The sequence below is a fragment of the Aspergillus pseudoviridinutans genome, assembly GCF_018340605.1.
Source record: "Aspergillus pseudoviridinutans IFM 55266 DNA, scaffold_6, whole genome shotgun sequence".
Classification (NCBI taxonomy): domain Eukaryota; kingdom Fungi; phylum Ascomycota; class Eurotiomycetes; order Eurotiales; family Aspergillaceae; genus Aspergillus; species Aspergillus pseudoviridinutans.
The window spans coordinates 70,226-89,571 of record NW_025091286.1 but is presented as its reverse complement, the minus strand read 5'-3'; the positions used below and the strand labels follow the sequence as shown (position 1 = coordinate 89,571).

The following is a 19,346-nucleotide window of genomic DNA, read 5'->3' as shown; positions in this document are numbered from 1 at the left end:
CATCCTGGATCGCGTGATGCTAACTAAGGTGGCACTTACCCATTTCTCACCCGGGAGGCATCCCCCAACTCCTGGCCGTACATAACCCGCACTCCCTGGCCTTCACCATCAGGAAAAATCTGACTTCGACCAAGAGCCGCATCAGCGCTTTTGAACAAAAAATAGTGCTAAAATATGTCAATGAGATCAGCTGATTTCTAAATCTTCAGACAGATTTTTAATAATTTGTATTGCTGTTGACTTATAACCTGTCGAAGTTGTGACCGGATAGCCAGATCAAGAGACAGAAGACGATGTAGGTATCCAATTTGAGTGATAAGGTCGACAGGAGTCCCAGGTTGGAAAGAAAGAAGAAACAAAGGAAGAAACAAAACTATCTACATGTGTCAGCACGTATGTGCATCCATTGAAGGGGACCCTGACGGGAGCCCAACTAACGTATCTCATAAGCGAGTCGCCCATCCCAAAACATATACTAAATGTGATAAATTATAACTGTCTAGTTCAATAATCAAAGTTAATTCAGTTGATTATTAATTGCAATTGTGACTTGGATTAAAAAAATATCATATACTGACGTCGAGCTAGATAACTGATTATTTTATTGAAATGCCAAAATATACACACGGTGTGAGCTGCAAATATATATTTTTCATTGACTATACATCAAATACTTTTAGATCCTTATCAATGTATTAGGTATGCCGTAGGAAGTACTGAATACAAAAAAAGCCACGAAGCTTTGGTCGTTGAAAAATAGACCGTTCAAATTTATCGCGTTTACTATGATTGATTGATTGATAGATTGGTTCCTCAGGCTTTTCACGTCCTTAGGTCGTATACAGCGTGATCGCCACGATCTACCTGGTGGTCGAATCAGTCCCAGCCTTGGTCACATATAGCTCACTCCTGGACAGGATACTGTCCAAGACCTGCATCAACTTTCCCTCACAACTGGAGACCATGTGGGGCGACCTCCATGCGATGAATCTGTCTGGTCGGACCAGAACACACCCGTCTTCCTCGACTCCTCGGTTCAATCGCCATTCCCCATAAACATCCACAAGATCCAGCCCGATCCCTATCCCATACACATTTATAGGAATACCGGTGACGTGAGCAATACTACGCGCAGCGTGCCCCCAAGCATCTCCCCCAATTCCCAGAAACAGGCAGAAAGCACCTCCCCCGGCTAGGTCATGAGTAGATGTGAGCTTTCCACGTATCTGGACATCTAGCCAAGCGTGAGGTAGCCGGCTACCCGGGTATGTGCTAATCTGGACATCCAGGATCGGGTTCCCTTCTAAACTTGGTCGGGCGCTGCTTTCATCATTATGATATATCGCCAGTGAAGTGTACCACTGGTTATAGGCTGCACCCAGACTGCGAACTTCTTGTCCTACAGCCTCCAAAGCACCTTGCAGCTTAGCTCGGCGTTCTGCTCCTTCCCTCGAGGCTTCTGACAGCTTAGGAAGCTCCTCAGCTCCCTCTTCGGGGGTGTGAGCAAACATTCCCAATGCTTTCCAAATGTCCGAATGAGCACGGATCCCTTTGTTAGACTCTCGAACAAGCATAGCGCCAACCGGCTGGCGTTCATGGCTGTACGACTGGAGCAGGCTTGGACCTGCGATACCTTTCTCCACATACGCAATCTTCCATGCGAGATTGTACGCATCCTGAACACATGTATTGCTACCCAAACCAAATGCGGGTGGATGCCGATGTGCAGCGTCGCCGACAAGAAACGCTTGGGAATCATTGAGAGAGAACTCTTCCGCAACACTCTCACGCACTGTCCAGCGGTCGAGTCGCAGAATATCGATGGTAATTGACTCGACCCCAATGAGCTCGCGCACACAATCGACGAGTTGCGGGCTTTCAGTTGTCAATCCTTCGAATGGTTCTGAGCCATTTGGGCCAAAACAAACCAATACCCATTCTTTCCAGGGCCTAACCGCACGCAGATGCGCCACAAGCCCGGGGAAAGTCTTGCGATCTGGCTTCAAAATCCAATGTAGCCCAGCGCGGCGCTCTTCGAGAAGTATTTCGTCCAAATCAGCGCGGAGCAGAACGTTGCAAGCCTTGCCGCCACTCGGACTATTCAAAAACTTGAAGCCCAACGAGCGAGCTACGCGGCTACGCGCCCCGTCCGCCCCGAACAGATATCGGGTACGAATTTTATACGGAAGGTGCGAGACATGATCACGAGCTGTGCAAGTAAACTCTGCCTTGTCGTCGCCCTTAACACGTTCAATGTCGGTCAGCTCGGTCGAGAAGCGCACATCGAAATTGTGATGCGAAGCGTATTGTACGAGCAGGGGCTCCAGTTGCATCTGGGTAAACTCGGCATAATCACACGGAGATATAGATGATGTAGCTCCCTGTGTATGAGGGTTTGCGTTAGATTGGTAATGGGATGACTGGGAACAAAGACTCACCATAGAGGACGGATGGTCGCCCCATGCACGAACTCTTCCGTATTCCTGTCCACTCATGCTGTAGCACCAGCGCATGGATCGAAAGACTGGTCCACGCAATGATTGGCTCAGCGCCCGCTCTTCTAGGCCAATGTCGCGGAGACACTCTGAAACACCGTCAGTTCATGGAGAAGACAAGCTAGGAAAACGGGTTCGATACCAAAGCCGAAAGGGTTGAATGTATGGGCCCTAGGCGTATCTGCCGTTGCAGGAGCTTGCGATATAACAAGTCCTCTTAGACCTGTTTTCGCTGATTATAAACTTTTCTACTGCCGTAGCGTTCGGACTGTGCTTACCATTTTGGCCAAGGAAAGCTGCCAAAGCCGCTCCCGCCGGACCAGCTCCGACTACTAGAAAATCCGTTTGCACTTGAGGTTGCATTATCCCAAAGGAAATAGTATGAAAGCTTTATACAAGCAATTAACTATTTATTTTGGCACTTTAGGTCCTCGAGGATTCCCTCAGCTTTTCAATGCGTGAGAGGGCCTATCACCCGAACTACTCGGCCGCAGTACCTTCCATATTCGGAACCAGAAGCCGCTCTGCGGCCGAGATAATTTCCTTTTTGAGTCCGATGTGACCGGATAAGTTAAACCGCTACACACAACATCTTGACGAAAGTGCCACTTACTGATGTTTAGACAGTTCAGAACCTTTAAGTGGATTACAAATGAGGGGGGCTGGACTTCCGAGCCCACGCTCGCTTATACCTGAGTTCTAAAAACGTTCGGCGTATATGTTCCGCGTGTACGGACGGTTTGGGTAGTGAAATTGGGCTACCGATTTGTATAAATCCGGGCTGTCGCCAGTCAAGCTGATGGCGTTTTTTACTCACTTTCCTTCTGATAAGCAACATGGTATTGCCCAGGTTCCTTATTGTTGGCGCTAACGGCGCTGTTGGCCGCGAACTTCTGCACCAGCTTCTCGCTCTTTTCCCTCCCTCTCAAATTCGAGTCTCGACCCGCAATACAGCAACGGCAAAATTTCCTCCTGGTGTGGAGGTTGTTCAGGCGGACCTTTCCGATGTTACTTCCCATCATCGATTGTTCGCTGGTGTGGATCGTGCATTCCTGTACTCAACTCCTGAAGCGCCGCTCCAGCAACTTTTCTTAACGGCGAAAGGCGAGGGAGTCCATCACGTTACCCTTCTGTAATCCCTATCAATCGAGGATGATCCGGAAGGAATGATAGCCACAACCCAGCGCAAGGTAGAAGATGCTATTATCCATTCTGGTCTTCTCTACACGTTCATTCGTGCGGGCAATTTTTGTTCGAATGCTTCACTATTTTGGGTCCCCCAGATTGAGAAAACGGGGAAGCTTTGGATGGTGTACCCGGATGCACAAAGTGCCCCTGTATCAGAATCGGACATAGCGGCGACTGCTGTTGTCGCTCTCACTACCGATAAACTGGTCAATCAAGCTATCGGCGTAACAGGGCCTGCCCAGATCAGCCACCGGGAGCAAATTGAAGCCATCAATTGTCTTCGTCGAATAGAGGGCAAGCAGCCCATCGAATTTGTTGTTGTTACCCCAGAGGATTGGAAATCGAAGACTTCCAACTTCATTCCTGAAGACCTTCAGGATCAGCTTCTTAAGTTCTGGGCCTTAGGAAACAAGAGACGACCGGCATTGAAGCCTTCTGAGAAAGTCACAGGCAAGCCTTCGCAGTGCTTTGAAGAGTGGCTAGCATGCAACAAGGCTGCTTTCCTCAAGTACTAAAGGAGGAATCACCTTTGATTTCTGCAGGAACATGACGCCAGCTTGGAAAGTGAGCTTCCTATTTACGGGTTTCAAGCACTATTGTCATGCTGGTGGTCCCGTTGAGCTCGGTGAGGGAGGTATCACGTAAGAGAGAACAATAGAATTGGGAAGTTTGATTTATACCAAGATGAATGATAATTGTTGTGTGGAAAAATATAAGTTAATTGTAATATCGTTACTAAAGTGACTGGGCCTGGTAGAGGTAATTCCAGACCTTGCTGCACCGGCGGCTGCTCCAGTACGATGCCTTTCGCCCCGTTCTTCCAGTCTGTTGGGATACTTCGAACTTATGGCCTTGTCTAACGCCCTTTGTCAGGCTCTTTGTGATCTAATCCAATTATATACGCACCCTAGTAGCCAAATCCAACGGAATTAATAATCGCTGTTTTCCTAGGAATGTAATGAAAGACAATGTTCCTCATTTGTGTTGTAGCTAGTTACTGACGAAATCGGAGGATCCAACCATGCATAAACGATTCGCAAATTCAGGACGAAGGTAATATCCCACATACATGGCCATGGGTTGCGCACCAGCTCATATGGTAATATTTATGGTATCTGAGGTATTTTCCGTATGGGCCCTTAGAGACGTTGATTATAGTCCATCATATATCTAACTAGTATTTTTCGGATATGCGAGCAGAGTTAAGTGGTGTACTGTACCTTAATTAGGTTAACGCTCCAGGTAGGGTAGACGTTCAGTATTGTCGATCAAATAGACAAAAGCTTCCGCTCTACATACTTCGCAAAATTGATACCTACAGATTGTTGTATTCAGGTAGGATAAAAAAGGCCCATAAATCTATCTCGTTACGAGATTTGACAAAAGAAAAAGCCACAAGGTCGTGAAAATTAACAATTAACCGTGAAACAAACCGTAGATGAAAACAGCTAAAGGGGCTGCAAGGACAAATCATCCCACACGAGGGATGCAAAAAGCGGATCCCAATCGGAGAGACTTGCATCTACAACAGCGGCCAAGGGAAAAGATGGGTCTATAGTCCATTCATTCGAAGACCACGCTTTCGAACGAAGCATTTCCAGCTTCGCTAAGTTAGCGTTCGAGTTTGCTGAAAGCGCCGAGAAACACGTTTCGACCGTGGTGCGGATTGCATCTGAGTCAACAGACTTGGGATTTTGAATCCAGAAATGGCAATGGCTTGAATACCACAAGACGAGGTAATCTACCTCGTGGCTTTGAATAAACCCATCGGAGTTGCCCGCCGGCGAATCCATGTGCCGTGGGACATTGACACGCGGTGAGAGCAGCCCCGAGGAATCTACCCTATCAGCGCTGCCTTCGTCTTCAGGCTGTGGAGTTAAGGCCGCCGTGTCTTCTGTGACAGTCATCCATGATGAAGTCGAGTAATACCGAGACGAGGTGTTGCTGGTGGCGCTGAAGTGACCGAGCTGATTGAGCTGGATTCTGTCATCTGGCTTCCGAGAACCACGTTCACAGGGGTCGGCTGTTTGGCCGTCATTAGGCTCCTGAGGCGGTTCAGGGTTCTTGCACGTCTCGGTGGCTCTGGCCTGGTAATTGCAATCGCGATTGTTCGCCAAGCAATTCCGGCAACAGGGCTTTGATTGATCGCATCTGATTTTCCTCGACCGGCATGGTTGACATGTTTGTATTTCACGATTTCTCACGATTTTCCGCCGGTTCAAATCAAGCCGCGTCAAGCCCAATAATTCGGAGCGCCTCCATCGAGTGTTAGGTCGATTGGCATCACCTGGGCTTCTTGGAGAGCTTCGACACTGTTTATGAGACGCCGACATTATCCTGCAAAATTACTGCCGGGGAATCCGTCTTTGGAGATCTAGCGGATGTTCGCTCAGCTGACCACCAAGACTCATGCGTAGTCATTAAGATGACCAAGGTAACTAACTAACTAGTTAACTAACTTAGTTAACTGACTGGTTAATTGGTAATAGTTAGCAAAGTTTGTGGTTCTCCCCTTGTGCCGCCACTCCACAACGCACGCCAAACTCCGCAGCACACATAATCAAACTCCACAGAATCTCAGTTGTCTCTTTTCTAAATTGAGAACATGATCAATTCTACAAACATAAGAGCTAACTCTGATGAACCACCATCTTTATAAAATGCTTGGGGTCTTACACCACCTAGCTAATAAGCAAATTAAACACGTGCAAGCACCGTTATGTCTGGTTATTAGCTACTCTGGTTGTGTGCAACCTACCCAGGCCCAAAATGGAGCTTATCTTTATGGCTGCGGAGTCGGAAAAGTGGCACCCTTTATAGCCCACTTGATTACCTATAGGTACATTGATACATACTTAACACCGAAATCTCCGGGAGTGTTCCATTTCCGAAGAATTTACCTGCTTACTATCAAGTGGGTCATGAGCGGAGAAACATCCTGGCTTTAGGCCATGGAAGTTTGTAAATGCCATTAGCGCTCATCTGGTTCAACAGTGGTATTGGGCAGTTGTCATGGCCTGCCGACAATGCGTCACACTCTCGCTATCGTCCCCACAAGTTCAAGTCAGCATTCGGCAAACAGCATACCAGTGTGTTGACACGTTTTCATCCTCATCTGATGGGATATTATGACCAGATATTTAAGCCTTGCAGACCATTGCTACGGTGGTTACTTTTTGCGATACGCGATCTCTTACCGGATGACACTGTCCTCGTTTCGCACTCTCGCTACATAGCTTGGTTTGAAAACTCAGTAGACAAACAACTATGTCGGAGTCTCTAGCGTCTCTAAAGGAGTCCGTCGAGAATTCCCAATGCGAGTATCGGCAACTTGGAAACAGCGGCCTGAGAGTGTCTGTGCCCATCCTCGGCTGTATGAGCTTTGGTGATCCGAGGTCTATGCCATGGACTATCGGCGAAGAAGAGGTAAGAGCAATTTGATATGATCGTAATTTTTCCTGCTGGAATAGCAAAATCTAGGCACTCCCAATCCTCAAGGCAGCCTATGACCGAGGACTCAATACCTGGGATACGGCCAACGTCTACAGCAACGGTGCTTCGGAGACAATTGTCGGTCAGGCTCTCAGGAAGTACTCTATTCCTCGAGAGAGGGTTGTTATCATGACAAAGTGCTTTTGGGGGGTTGCTGAAGAACCAGGTATTATTCACCACAACTTCCCTTGTAGCGTATCGCTTGACAAAGGTCACAGAGACATTGCACTGGCTATCGAGAGACGCATTTGAACGGTCCAAGGATTACCAAAACCAGTTTGGACTGTCCCGTGCGGCAATATTCAATCAAGTTGAGGCATCTCTCAAACGATTGGGCACGAACTATATCGACGTGTTACAGATCCATCGTTTCGACTCAACGACTCCAATCGAAGAAACAATGAAAGCCCTGGACGACCTTGTCCGGTCAGGACGTGTTCGTTACATCGGGGCGAGCAGTATGTGGGCGACACAATTCGCCCGTATGCAGTTCTGTGCTGAACGTAACGGCTGGACGAAGTTTATAAGCATGCAAAATCAATACAATCTATTGTATCGTGAAGAAGAGCGCGAAATGAATCGATTCTGCAACGATACCGGTGTTGGGTTGATCCCTTGGGCTCCTCTTTGCCGAGGCCACCTGGCTCGGCCACCATCAAAGTTTGGCTTGACCCCTAGGAGCGAACTAGAGAAACACGACCCGCAAGCTTCCGAGCTATCGGAGCAAGACCTGGCTATAATAAGACGGGTGATCGAGATCGGAGAAAAGCGCGGCTGGCCGATGGCCCACGTCGCTCTTGCGTGGATCAACAAGCGTGTCACAAGCCCTATAATTGGTTGCAGCAGTGTTGAAAGACTGGAGCAGGCGATTACAGCAAGGGAAAAGCGGTTGAATGATGAAGAAGATCAATACCTCGAGGAACCTTACCAACCGAAGCCAGTTGTTGTTGCGGAGTCTCTTTAGCCTTCTCACTCGCTGCTAATTGGAAATGCAGATACGGAGGGGGGCGGAGAAAGGGATGGTGGATGAAGAAAGCACTTTATGTATGTCCTCGTTCCTTTTTGCAGCCTAATTGAGATGTGGACATGCTTGCTACAGAAACACCAGACTTTATCACTGGAAGCTGGCTTAGAAAAAAACTTTGATCGGATTGATGATAAACTAATGGCGTGAGTATCTAAACTGCGGTGTGGATGTGTCCGGCCAACCGATAATGCACACCGAATTGATTTCCAGGTGTATAGTCAGCACCATCCAGACCTGAAGAGGCATTTATGAAAATTGGGGCTTTCCTTGACCTCCACTTAGACTGAGCTGAATGGGTCATATCAGAACCGTGGATTAGAGGCAGACTATACCATCTACAGACTTTGCAAACAGCTGAGTTGCACTGACGCCCCATAGACAATGCGCAGATACAAACTGTACGTAGTCAATAACGCCACGATGCGCATGTACGCTTCATCAAGCCGTCACAGGCTTAATGTTGACAACCTTCCTCAAATCCCTGCTACTGAATCCCACACTAATGACAAACTCGCCCTTGGGAATCAGCCACTCCTGCGACACCACATCCCAATAGCTGAGGTCTCTCCGCATCAGCTCAAAATTTACAGTGCACGATTCTCCAGGAGCCAGGTAAACCTTGTCGAACCCTCGAAGCTGCTTGGGCGGGGTCCCAGGGACACTATCGGGAAATGTCACGTAGAGCTGCGGCACCGTTGCGCCCTCCACATTACCTGTATTGGTGACCAACACGGACACATCGTAGATGGCCACCCAAAGAGAAGGATTTCCTCCGGGCTGAATCGGACGATCCTCCGGTGCCGAGGAAACGGACTTGGCCAGGGCTTTGGCTTTGATGTTGGAGAGGCTGAAGGTTGAGTAAGACAGGCCGTAGCCAAACTCATAAAGGACTGACATGTTTCGGGCGTCGAAGTAACGGTAGTCGACTTCAAGCTTCTCGTTGAACCATGATTGCCAGTCATACTGACCTGTTGTGGTCACCTCAGTCGTGGGTGGGGCATTGTAATCGCTGCCGTTTTTGGCGATCGTGTATGGCAGCTTCCCGGATGGATTGATATCACCGTAAAGGACATCGACAATCGAGTTGCCAGATTCCTCCCCAGGGTAATGGGCCGCAAGGATGGCAGTCACGTTAGGGTGGTTGGCAAAGGGGAGTTCGTTAATACCAGAGGAATGAGTGATGACGATGGTATTGTGGCAGACTTTGGCGACCGAATTCACGAGGTTGTTTCCATTATAGTCCACCGATAGATGCTCGCGGTCTGAACCCTCGGTTGCCCATGTTTTGAGGAAGATGAGACAAGCTTCAGGCGGGGCGGGGATCCAAAGATCAGTGACATTTGAATCGGCGACGAGGGTGTTGTTCAACCAAAACTGGACCAGAGCGTTATCCTGCTTAGCACGAGCAGTGAGGGCCGCCAGCGGTGAGACCAAATATGTGAAGCGACCCGTGCCTGAGCCACCACCTGCAGCAAGTGTGCCAAACTCAAAGTTCTCTCCGTTATAGGCACCCATAGTGTCCTCGCCAGCATCGTTGCCAAAAATCGCAATTGACTTCGGCGCCTTCAAAGGCAACGCATTGCCCTCGTTCTTGAGCAGAATGGTGGCCTCAGCAGCCTGTCTGCGAATCAGCTCGCCATGATTCCCACGGACATCACGAGTAGACTCCCCGGTGATATTAAACTCGCGAAGCCATGTAGACCGTGGCGAAAAGGTATTTAGCTCAACGGTTGAAGGGTCAACCGAGGGGAAGTCTTTGTCCTGGCTGAGCCAGTAGTAAGGAGTCATGATGCGAACGATCATATCATCCACGCGCGATTCATCGATAGTTCCGTTGTTGACAGCAGAAGTCACGTTTCCTCCAAAGAAGGAGCCTTCCTCACGGTAAAGGCCGTATGGACCGAGACCCCCCGGCATATTCATGTCGAGACCACTCTCAATGGACGCGACACCGGAATGAGTGCCGCCCCAGTCGGACATAATATATCCCTGGAAGCCAAGCTCCTCCTTGAGGAGGCCAATGAGAGCCTTGGAGTTCTGACAGGCGTAGGAGCCGTTGAGGCGCTGATAGGAACACATGACGGAAGCAACCTTAGCGCGCACAGCGTTGGCGAACGGCCAATGATAAAGCTCGTGCATAGTTCGGTCATCAATATTAGAGGAAATAGCTTCCTGCTTGATTTGTGGGGCCGTGCCACTATAGTCGTAGCTTGGATTACGCTGGGTCTCTTGCTCGTTGCCGACGTAATGCTTCGCAGTAGCCTGAACGCCGGCATCCTGGAGGCCCTGGATGGTTCGCTCCATCGCAACGCCAGTCAGATACGGGTCCGCCGCGAAGCCCTCCCAGTTTCTGCCCCCGTAGGCTGAGCGCCCAAGGGGACCAGCAACAGGTGCGAGCGCGATATGGGCACCTTTGGCTCTGAACTCCTGTCCCATAGCGAAACCGCGCTCGTACAAAATGTCCCTGTCCCATGTTGACGCAGCTGTCACGCCAGCAGAGAAGACGCTCGCATAGTCGGCGACACGGATGGCCAACGGCCCGTCTTGCAAGCAGAGACCATTGAAGCCGAGTCGGGGAATGGCCACAATATTCCCAACGCAAGGGCCTGGTTGCCCAGTGACCATGTCAGCCTTTTCTTCAAGCGTCAACTCCGCGACAAAGTGCTGAGCTTTGGCGAAGGCGGCCTCCCAGCCGCCAAGTCCGGTAGCGTTGGCTATTATCTGATGAGAAACAGTCCACCATAGGTCACATATTGATTAAGACTTACGCGATGGAAGAATGGGAGGAGAGTGTCCGTAAGGCCCGAGAATAGTCGTGTTACGGGGCTGGACATAGGTGAAAGCACCTAAACTTCGAGCTGGCGGGTCATATTGCTGGCCATTGACCACAACAGCGGCCAACAGACCAGACACGAGTAGATGAGAAATGCTGGTCATTGTTTGTTACTGGGTTGTCGGTGAACTTCAGAGCTGTTATGAAAAGCTGGTTTCGGATCAATGCTAGCTGCCCTACTTATAGTCCGTCGGTAAATAATGATATAGCTTGAGAATTTCTCCTGGATCGTGAGCTGGAAGCAAGAACTGCCTCAAACCCCAACAACTCAATTCATGTCTTGGCAACCAGAAGAATTCCCTCTGTTCCTCTGGGGTATCCGCTTAAAGCACAGGCGCGGGGCCCCACGCCCCAGTCCCCGGATATCCCCGCATTGCTAAATCATGCGTTGGAACCTGCGATGACTCCGAGGCGCGTTTGTTGTCCAGTTGCCTGGGTTTTCGGTAAAAAGCAACGTGGGCATAATGGGAACATTTGCGTACATGAAGGAAAGCACATACAATTGAGATTCTCGTCTGCAGCCTTGAACAACACTGTGGTTCAACTGCTTTGTTTGAGTTGAAGGCTGTTGTCGCTTGGGCATTCCTGGGKGTTAGCGAATTCGAGCATTTCACTACTCGAGTACTAAGGGTCTACGAGCTCGGCTCTCTTGCCTGAAGTTGACCCCGCTGTACGGAACCTCCATATAATTCAGAACTTGAAACCCGGCAATTTTAGCTCCGAAGATAATGAGCAAAAGTAACTTGGGCTGTGGAACCGGGAGCAAGGCAATCCGAGGGAATTCCAAGCGTCCAGTGAGTATTTTGTGGCCACTTCGGTGCACCTCCAGTGCACTGGCTTGGACTAATGCAACCAGCTTACATGTCGATCTTTTTTAAACTTTAAAGCCTGCACCTGGCGAGTGGTAATGAAGTTTGTACTAGAATCGCTGGGAATGCATGAAAGTCTATTGGACGCGGGTGGGAAGTTGAACTCGGGCAAGTCAAATCTTCCAGAGGAATGTGCTTGATGCTAACCCTGGCGATAAACTGGATCAGTGAGATGTCAGACGTTATTGGATATGCTGCACTCTTGGTGCGCGCTCCAAATGCAAGCACGAGAGTTTTCCATGAGCCTACATATACAACCCCGAAGATTACCCGAATAAGTGGCCCCACTTTCATGTTGGACGGCGGATTCGGCTCGTTATACCTCACCCCGCGTGCCGTGCGACTGCCCTGCTTACATTAAGAGCCTGGAACCCTTCGGATTTAACGACTTAACACCAAAAGAGGGGTCAAACAGAGTTTCACGGTATCCGGTCAATACAATCTGGTATCCCTTGGCTGGCTTTGAGCCTTTGCCTTTTCACCTCGAGCTTTGCACCAGTACTGTATTTGACCCGCAAACCAAGATTCGCGCTGGCAGTCGGCCACGTCCTTTGATCAGCGACGGGCTTGCCGCGCATGAGTCCCTTGAGGTTTGTTGCGGCTCAGGTACGAAGAGAAGACATCAACCGACATTGTATTTCAACGAAGCAACTAAGCATGAGGAGGAAGAAGGGAGGAAGGATACATGGCGCAAGGAGATCTAAATAGTTACCCGTTAGTTGCGCGCAGCAGCAGGTATCAACACAGCCATCAAGTATGTGAATCGTCATGGAGTTATGCTCCTCCTGCTTTCCAAATGGGAACGAACTTGTCTTGATGTGAGCACTGATGCCTAGATTAACAATTCCTCTATCCTGAGGAGCACCTAGAACAGGTCAATGACACCGTATGTAACCTTGCAGAGCCCCTGAATAGCGAATCACCCCGGCAAAGACTCCAAAAATATCTCCCTCCTGGACTGAAATGATGGGACAAACAGAAAAGAAGTTCTTCTCTGTGGGTATTATGGTGACAAAATAGACTTGTGTCTCATCCCCTCTGCCCCAGAATGTAAGTCAAGAAACCCACCGAATTGTGCAATGATGGCCGATGTGGCCTTCTCGATTGGAAAGTGATAGCTTCCTCGTCAGAGAGCCACGGATTACTCGCACTGTCCCACGCAGCATCTGGAATCTTTAATCTCACCGCCACATTAAGCTCACTGAGCCACAGTCCTCCCCTGAGATCGTCCATAATCTCTTGAGTTACCCGGCTTTCCAGCTGTCTTTCCGCTCGTGATTGGCCTGGGTGCTAGTAAGCGCGTTTAAGGAAGACCGTCGGAGGCTGTCTGAGGAAGCCTTTGCGCTCACGCTTGTCACTAGACTTTGCCTTAATCAGGTCATACTGGCAGATGCCGCCTGTGGTTCCACAGGGCTGGCTCACGACAATATCGCCTAGCCAGATATCGTGGTCCTCGTCTGGTCGGGCTATGCTGCTGCCTATGCTGACCAAAAGACTAATACGGATGGATGGCAGAGAGGCAAGCAGGCTCGAGGCTGTGGTCGCAGTCAAGGTGGTTCCGTAGACTCAGGAGGCCAGAGAGGCAATGATGATGTTGTGCTCTACCACGCGACCCTATATATAGATATTCGCGTTGGTTTGGTATCTTCCACTACTATCGTATGTCTATTCTCTATAGCATAAGAAAGTAGGGTTTATCCAGGCCCTGATCTAGTGTGTGATTTAACTTACTTATTTCTAAGCGGTAGCTATACTATCATCCTATGCCCTCTCCATACTACTAATAGCAGTGGTATCTATCAGTTATCAGACTGAAAGGAGATAATAGTTAAGCAGAGAGAAGGCCCTTATATTTAAGAAAGTGACGGAGGTACTAGTAATGGCCTCTAGAGAGTCTAGCAACCACAGAATCACTCACCTACTGATTACCCTATACTTACCTATGCTGTTAGATAGCATTGCTTAGCTTACCTTTACTTACCCTCACTTACCCTTACTTACCTACCTATACTCACCCTGTGGTTTAGTATCTCTCACCTATAAAGTAGCAGGCCTTCAAGGGTGTATATAACTTCTGGCTGCGTTGATAATACTGGCTTAAGTACAGCTGAGTGGATGGGAGGCCCTATTTTCCACACCCTGTGGTCGTATGTGCTGGAAATAAGCAGGACTCTGATCATATAGGACGAGGAGAGGGCATAAAAAAAGAGATGGCCTTAAGGACAAATTGACGAGTTGTTGCTTTTAATTCTTGCCAATTTAGTATTCATCGTGACGGCGGAAGTCGTTCATTCCATTTTTTCCCGCCTCCTGCCGACCCATACGGGTCATATCCAGCAGGTGATACGTGGACAGGATGATCTCCAAGCCACGAGCCGAGGTGTCATAGGTGTGAAATACCTCGTCACCTTCGCGCAAGAACGAACATAAGCCAAAATAGCCGTTTCCGGGCTTCCAGGTGATAATTTCTCCCTGTGCTTCGGCTTCGGCCCACTTTTCGTGCGTTTTCGCAGAACTATAGAAAGGAAACTTCCAGCCCATCCGATTCCCGTAGGCGGTTACTTCAGACAGGGGCGCGGTAGCCACGGCGACGAAAGAAGTATCCCTGCTCCACAGGTGGCGGAGGTCGGGGATATGGTCCATACAGAATGAGCAACCCACGCAGACCTCAGTCTCATGGGGTCTCAGCATAAAATGGTAGAGGATTAGCTGTTTGCGCCCATCAAAAAGATCCACCAGGGTCTTCACTCCGTCAGGAGTATCGAATTGGAACCGAGCTGGGTCGTGGATGCGCACCATGGGCAACTGACGGCGCTGCGCGGCGAGCTCCTGTAGCAGGTGCGTTGCCGCTTTCTCCTGCAGGAGAAGACGAGCTCGAGCAGCCTGGTACTCTTCGGGGCTGCCAATGTTTTTCTAGCGGTGGTGAGCGAAATGAGGGAGACCCAGTAGATATTTGCGAGAGAAACATACCTGGCTGTCCATTGCTGTAAGTTGTGACAGGAAGAAGTGGAAGAATGACCATTCTACGAGGGCGGTAGCTGACCCGAAGATCATACGAGTCTGTATATAATATGAATACTAGTCTACACGTCACACATGCGTTCTAGAAACGAAAGACAATTACTCTGTACAGCTTAGAGATATATGCTAGGGCCAATCAGCAGACAAGACTTACATCACGTGTAGCGGGGCAAAAAAGGAAACACGCGTCATGGAGGACTGTCGGTGACGCGGTTGAGACGCGTTGTCACGAGGTTGCTCGTATCCGAACTCAAACCGCGGAGTTCTGACGCTCATTCGCTGTGGGACTCGCCTGGACTCAATATTCATGGATTCGTGGTATGTATACGAAGTGGCTGCATCGACCTGGGCCCTGGTTTTGAATTTGGACGTATCTAAAGAGGTCCATGCGGGGTGATGTCTCAGCTTCTGGTGGGTTCTGTGGCATACTGGTGGTGGAAATGCCACTGGGAATAATGACTTGTTGGATTGCGATTCTGCCATTGTCTATGAAAGATGTGTAAAGCTAAGGTTAGGAGTCTCTTTTAGAGAAGAATGAGCAACTCCATGTGATATTGTTAGTGCATGATACTAAGTAAAAAGCCCAATCTAGCCCATCGCTGAGGGATAGATGCCTATATGGCTTAAACTCTATACCCGAAGTTGAGGCCACCTTCTTCCCATGATCATGTTGCCAATGACGTACACGAACCACGCTTCATCTTTCACAGTCTCCTGTGGGCAGTAAGACGGAGTAGATATATAATGCTCCTTTGCCTCCCTGTCCGAACTTTTTGTCATACGCTGCGCTGAACTTGTTCAGGCCCTAACAGTCCACAATGTCTACCGAAACCAGTGACCCAACTAAGTCCCAGCAGACATGGAAGGCTCCCCCAGAAGGCTCTCCATGTTGGGTGGAGATCCCTGCACGGGATACCGAAAAACTAAAGGTCGGTTCACTTGATGATTTTCGTCTGTTGTGGTAGCAGGGTACTGGACCCCGCTGACGATGATCTCTGGGTAGGCATTTTACGCTGCCATCTTTCCGTCCTGGGAATGGAAGCCAGCTCAATCGGCTGAAGACCAAAGCAAAAACCTGCAGCACTATAGTTTCGCTGAACCGAAGGGTAAGCCAACCGTGATGCTCAGCTTATCAAAATCGCTGAATGGGTCTTCCGTCTAGGATTGGGGGGAGGCATCATCCAGATGCCCGAGGGTTGCGCTCCAACGGAGCAGACTATGGGTAGTGGGATGACCGTGTACTACATGGTCGATTCCCTTGACATGGTCAGTCCTGGTGCCCAAATACTCCATGAATCAATACCTTTTCCAGAAGATCCGCAGGCTGATTATATCAGATCGAGAAAAAAATTCATGAACGCGGTGGTAGCACCTGTCTAGGCAAGACAACTGAGAGTACTCATGGGTGGTTTATGAACTTCCGTGACCCTGAAGGGAACCGCTTTGGTTGCTATGAGTTTCGTCGTAGCTAGAGAGTCTTGGAGAGGTCTTTCGCAGCCATTGCTTTTTCGAGCTCAGCGGGTCTTTTTTTACTTTCCTAAATATCTTCCGGGCCGTCAAAGGTGGGGGACGGATGCTGCAAAAAAAAAAACTCGGCTCCAAGTGGGTACAACTTGTCAATTTCATCCGATTCGCTGACAGATATCAAATATACCTAAGTTACCGTAAGGTAGTCAGTTGGATTAGTCTTACCCCCTAGCGGCTTAGGTTAAGACACTACTTTTTGAAGGGGACCCTAGATCTTCCGCTACGGGTAGCCTATACCACCTTTGGTTTGATCCCCTAAGCATAGGGACCGATCACATCCATTTTTATTGCACCGAACAAGCTAAATAAGAGAAGACTTAGCAAGCTAACAAGCTTGGGCGCCGTAGCTTGGCTTCAATCTTCCCCTGAAACAACCCACTCCTCAAGCCGACATAGCTGCTGCAAATAAAATCAGATTCTGCGCGAAGTGATCTTGCCGCCTTTTCTTTGGGTGTTCATTGATTCACACTGTTCATATTATCCCTCCAAGACACAGGCACAGGCAATTCTATAAGCATAAAAACGGCATGACCGAAATGGCGCGACCAGTCCGGCACTGGCCGGGTGGCATACCCCACAGCATCAAACCGCACCCCGAGGATGACCTGTCCCTTGACCAGATGAAGGAGGAGGTCAAGGGGTGGCTGCTCTTTGTCCAAGCATTATTGTCTTTCTACACACTGTCTGAGGGAAAACAAGGTACTGAGACAGCACTAGGAGAATTGGGTTCGTCGATCCGAGGCCGCTATCGCGGAAGACGATGGGGATTATGAATTGCGCCAACGGCGGAAGCTCGTCGAGCAATGGGCCTCCGCAACACAGGAGTTCCGGGATGTATGCAGACCATCTGCTAATGATAAGTTAACTTCTGCTTACCTGGCAATGTAGAGTTTCCGTGATCGCGCACCCATTGGCCTTCCCGGAACAGAGAGCGATGGTGAGGTCCAGGGAGGGTTGCGATACCCGGCCGAGGCCCTAGAGCACATAAACGACACCCAACAGCCCTGCGACCTGAGAGGCGTCATTTCACTCGTACCAGTGGATCCCACGAATCCTATCAATCGAGCTCGATGGATGAAATTCGTCATTCTGCTCTATGGGTACGGTATGGAGATCACTCACTGTCTACAAACTCACTCCATGCCCTCAGAAGCTGTACCAAACCCAGCCACCACGGGGGGTAATGGTAACCTTTCCGTTGAAGATTTTCCTGCCTGTCTGTATCTCGAAAGTGCCCTTTTCGGCTCAATATACCTCACCCGTACCGGGACAATTCTGTATCTTGGGCACACAGGCCCATTTGCGCTTGTTGATGAGGAGGGGCTACGAACAGGCCGACTTTCCCTGACTGCATTTACGGCCAATGGTGACGTCGAGGACTCTATTCTTATTCGACCTTTCAATATGCACAAGCCTTACCTGCAATATGGTACGCTTGGAAAAGGACTAGCGGATGCGAAGGGCGCTGAGGGGGCATTCCCGCCTCAGAACGAACCGTGAGTTTACCTATTTCTGGCTTTTCCTGTAGAAGTATACTAAGAAACGATCTATGTGTCTAGGCTCAATATGGATTTACCTATTCTCGACATCCTGTGCAATGCCCAAGCGGCGAAGGAACTCGTCGGTGAGATGGCCTTAGGCGATCGCGATCAATGGAAAGAGGACGTTGAACGATACGCACCCGGATTCTTGGCCCTTGAAGCGGTCGGCAGGGGTGCAGAGTACCATCTAAACCTTCTGACGCCTGGCGGTGACCTTGGAGGTGGTGTGAAACGAAGAATGCTCAGGAAAATGGCATCTGGTGTGGACCCGCGCTTTAGAGTTCTTCCTGGGTTGCACTTCTAAAATATATAATTGTAAACACGTGTATCAGGCTATCTCCAATTGCCGAACAAGTCAATTCATGTATTAAAGCTTTAGCATGGAGCTGTGCAGATATACTCTGTCATTTGACTGCGTCTCGCCAAATTATTCAGGAGCAATTCAGATAAGGAAGCGATATATGTTGATTCTAAGTACTTTAGGCTTTTCAAGCCCCGCATGTAGCGGAGGGAGGGTTGTGCAACTGGCACTGATTCTTCTTACGTTTTCCATCTGTCAACAGCATGATTGTACCTCTCGTCAGTGGCTGGCGATCTTTTCTTGCAGCTAACAACATTCTCTTTATTAATCAGATCCTGTTGGTATTCTTCTGTGAATCCACATGATTCTCCCAACTTCCGAAGCATTTCAAGAATCACAGAGGGAAAAGAGGATTAGGGACACCAATGATTTCCATGCGGGTATAGATACATCAAGCCCCCAAGCCAAGCTAGATTAGTAGTAGCTATTAGTTATATTGGTGTAATTTGTTTACTCTACACGTGTTATGTTACACACTGATCAAAACCCATTCCCGCTGCACCAAACTGCTGTTTCAACCTGCTGTATGCCACAGTAACCTGTTTACCAAAATTAATTCAGATTTTAACTTGAAGTAGTTCAGGTCTGTAAGTAAAATAAAAAAATAAAAAGAAACATAAACATACAACAGCCGGGATTCGCTGGTGGTCACCCACCCAACTACTAACCGGCCGGCGTGTGGCTTAAGTACGGCTGAGCGGACGGGAAGCCCTGTTTTCCACACCCTATGGTCGTATGTGCTAGGATGGACAGGGTTGAGGTTGATATCCAATCTAGTTAATAGCAAATCTCCACATGATTTTTATCATCATCTAGATTGAAGTAAAGCTGCCTCTTGGCACACGGTAGTGGTCCTGATAGTTGTACCTTTCTGCGTCCATTGAGTGCCAGTATAGTGACTATAGTCAGTCTGTTTCCCTTGGCTGCAGAGGTCTTTCCGACGGGCGACCAACAGCGTTCTCAGGGTTCTACGTCATGGTATTGAAATCAGT

At 49.1% G+C, this 19,346-nt stretch overlaps 7 protein-coding genes and 1 non-coding gene across 8 annotated transcripts; 4 read left to right on the top strand and 4 right to left on the bottom strand.

The window, feature by feature from the left end:
* Nucleotides 1-860: 860 nt before the first annotated feature.
* Nucleotides 861-2,495, bottom strand: Asppvi_008474 (uncharacterized protein; the record flags this gene model as incomplete). Its single annotated transcript, XM_043304343.1, has 2 exons — nucleotides 861-2,381; nucleotides 2,439-2,495. 2 exons carry the CDS (start codon nucleotides 2,493-2,495, stop codon nucleotides 861-863), a joined length of 1,578 nt encoding a protein of 525 aa, XP_043160278.1.
* An 836-nt stretch (nucleotides 2,496-3,331) lies between these two features.
* Nucleotides 3,332-4,198, top strand: Asppvi_008473 (SDR family oxidoreductase; the record flags this gene model as incomplete). Its single annotated transcript, XM_043304342.1, has 2 exons — nucleotides 3,332-3,616; nucleotides 3,779-4,198. The coding sequence occupies 2 exons, from the start codon at nucleotides 3,332-3,334 to the stop codon at nucleotides 4,196-4,198; spliced, it is 705 nt and encodes a 234-aa protein (XP_043160277.1).
* Nucleotides 4,199-6,950: 2,752 nt separating this feature from the next.
* On the top strand, nucleotides 6,951-8,139 carry Asppvi_008472 (aldo/keto reductase; the record flags this gene model as incomplete). The annotated part of the gene is made up of 3 exons (XM_043304341.1): nucleotides 6,951-7,109; nucleotides 7,164-7,341; nucleotides 7,370-8,139. The coding sequence occupies 3 exons, from the start codon at nucleotides 6,951-6,953 to the stop codon at nucleotides 8,137-8,139; spliced, it is 1,107 nt and encodes a 368-aa protein (XP_043160276.1).
* A 501-nt stretch (nucleotides 8,140-8,640) lies between these two features.
* Nucleotides 8,641-11,139, bottom strand: Asppvi_008471 (beta-glucosidase; the record flags this gene model as incomplete). Its single annotated transcript, XM_043304340.1, has 2 exons — nucleotides 8,641-10,916; nucleotides 10,971-11,139. The coding sequence occupies 2 exons, from the start codon at nucleotides 11,137-11,139 to the stop codon at nucleotides 8,641-8,643; spliced, it is 2,445 nt and encodes an 814-aa protein (XP_043160275.1).
* A 3,024-nt stretch (nucleotides 11,140-14,163) lies between these two features.
* Asppvi_008470 (DUF899 domain-containing protein) lies at nucleotides 14,164-14,886 on the bottom strand (the record flags this gene model as incomplete). The annotated part of the gene is made up of 2 exons (XM_043304339.1): nucleotides 14,164-14,817; nucleotides 14,875-14,886. The coding sequence occupies 2 exons, from the start codon at nucleotides 14,884-14,886 to the stop codon at nucleotides 14,164-14,166; spliced, it is 666 nt and encodes a 221-aa protein (XP_043160274.1).
* Nucleotides 14,887-15,743: 857 nt separating this feature from the next.
* On the top strand, nucleotides 15,744-16,397 carry Asppvi_008469 (uncharacterized protein; the record flags this gene model as incomplete). The annotated part of the gene is made up of 4 exons (XM_043304338.1): nucleotides 15,744-15,854; nucleotides 15,929-16,031; nucleotides 16,088-16,191; nucleotides 16,263-16,397. The coding sequence occupies 4 exons, from the start codon at nucleotides 15,744-15,746 to the stop codon at nucleotides 16,395-16,397; spliced, it is 453 nt and encodes a 150-aa protein (XP_043160273.1).
* A 582-nt stretch (nucleotides 16,398-16,979) lies between these two features.
* Asppvi_008468 (uncharacterized protein) lies at nucleotides 16,980-18,297 on the top strand (the record flags this gene model as incomplete). Its single annotated transcript, XM_043304337.1, has 5 exons — nucleotides 16,980-17,111; nucleotides 17,170-17,286; nucleotides 17,341-17,632; nucleotides 17,747-17,948; nucleotides 18,012-18,297. 5 exons carry the CDS (start codon nucleotides 16,980-16,982, stop codon nucleotides 18,295-18,297), a joined length of 1,029 nt encoding a protein of 342 aa, XP_043160272.1.
* A 676-nt stretch (nucleotides 18,298-18,973) lies between these two features.
* Asppvi_r0024 lies at nucleotides 18,974-19,093 on the bottom strand. The gene has a single exon (XR_006253312.1). It is a non-coding gene; the product is annotated as a 5S ribosomal RNA (ribosomal RNA).
* Nucleotides 19,094-19,346: the final 253 nt, after the last annotated feature.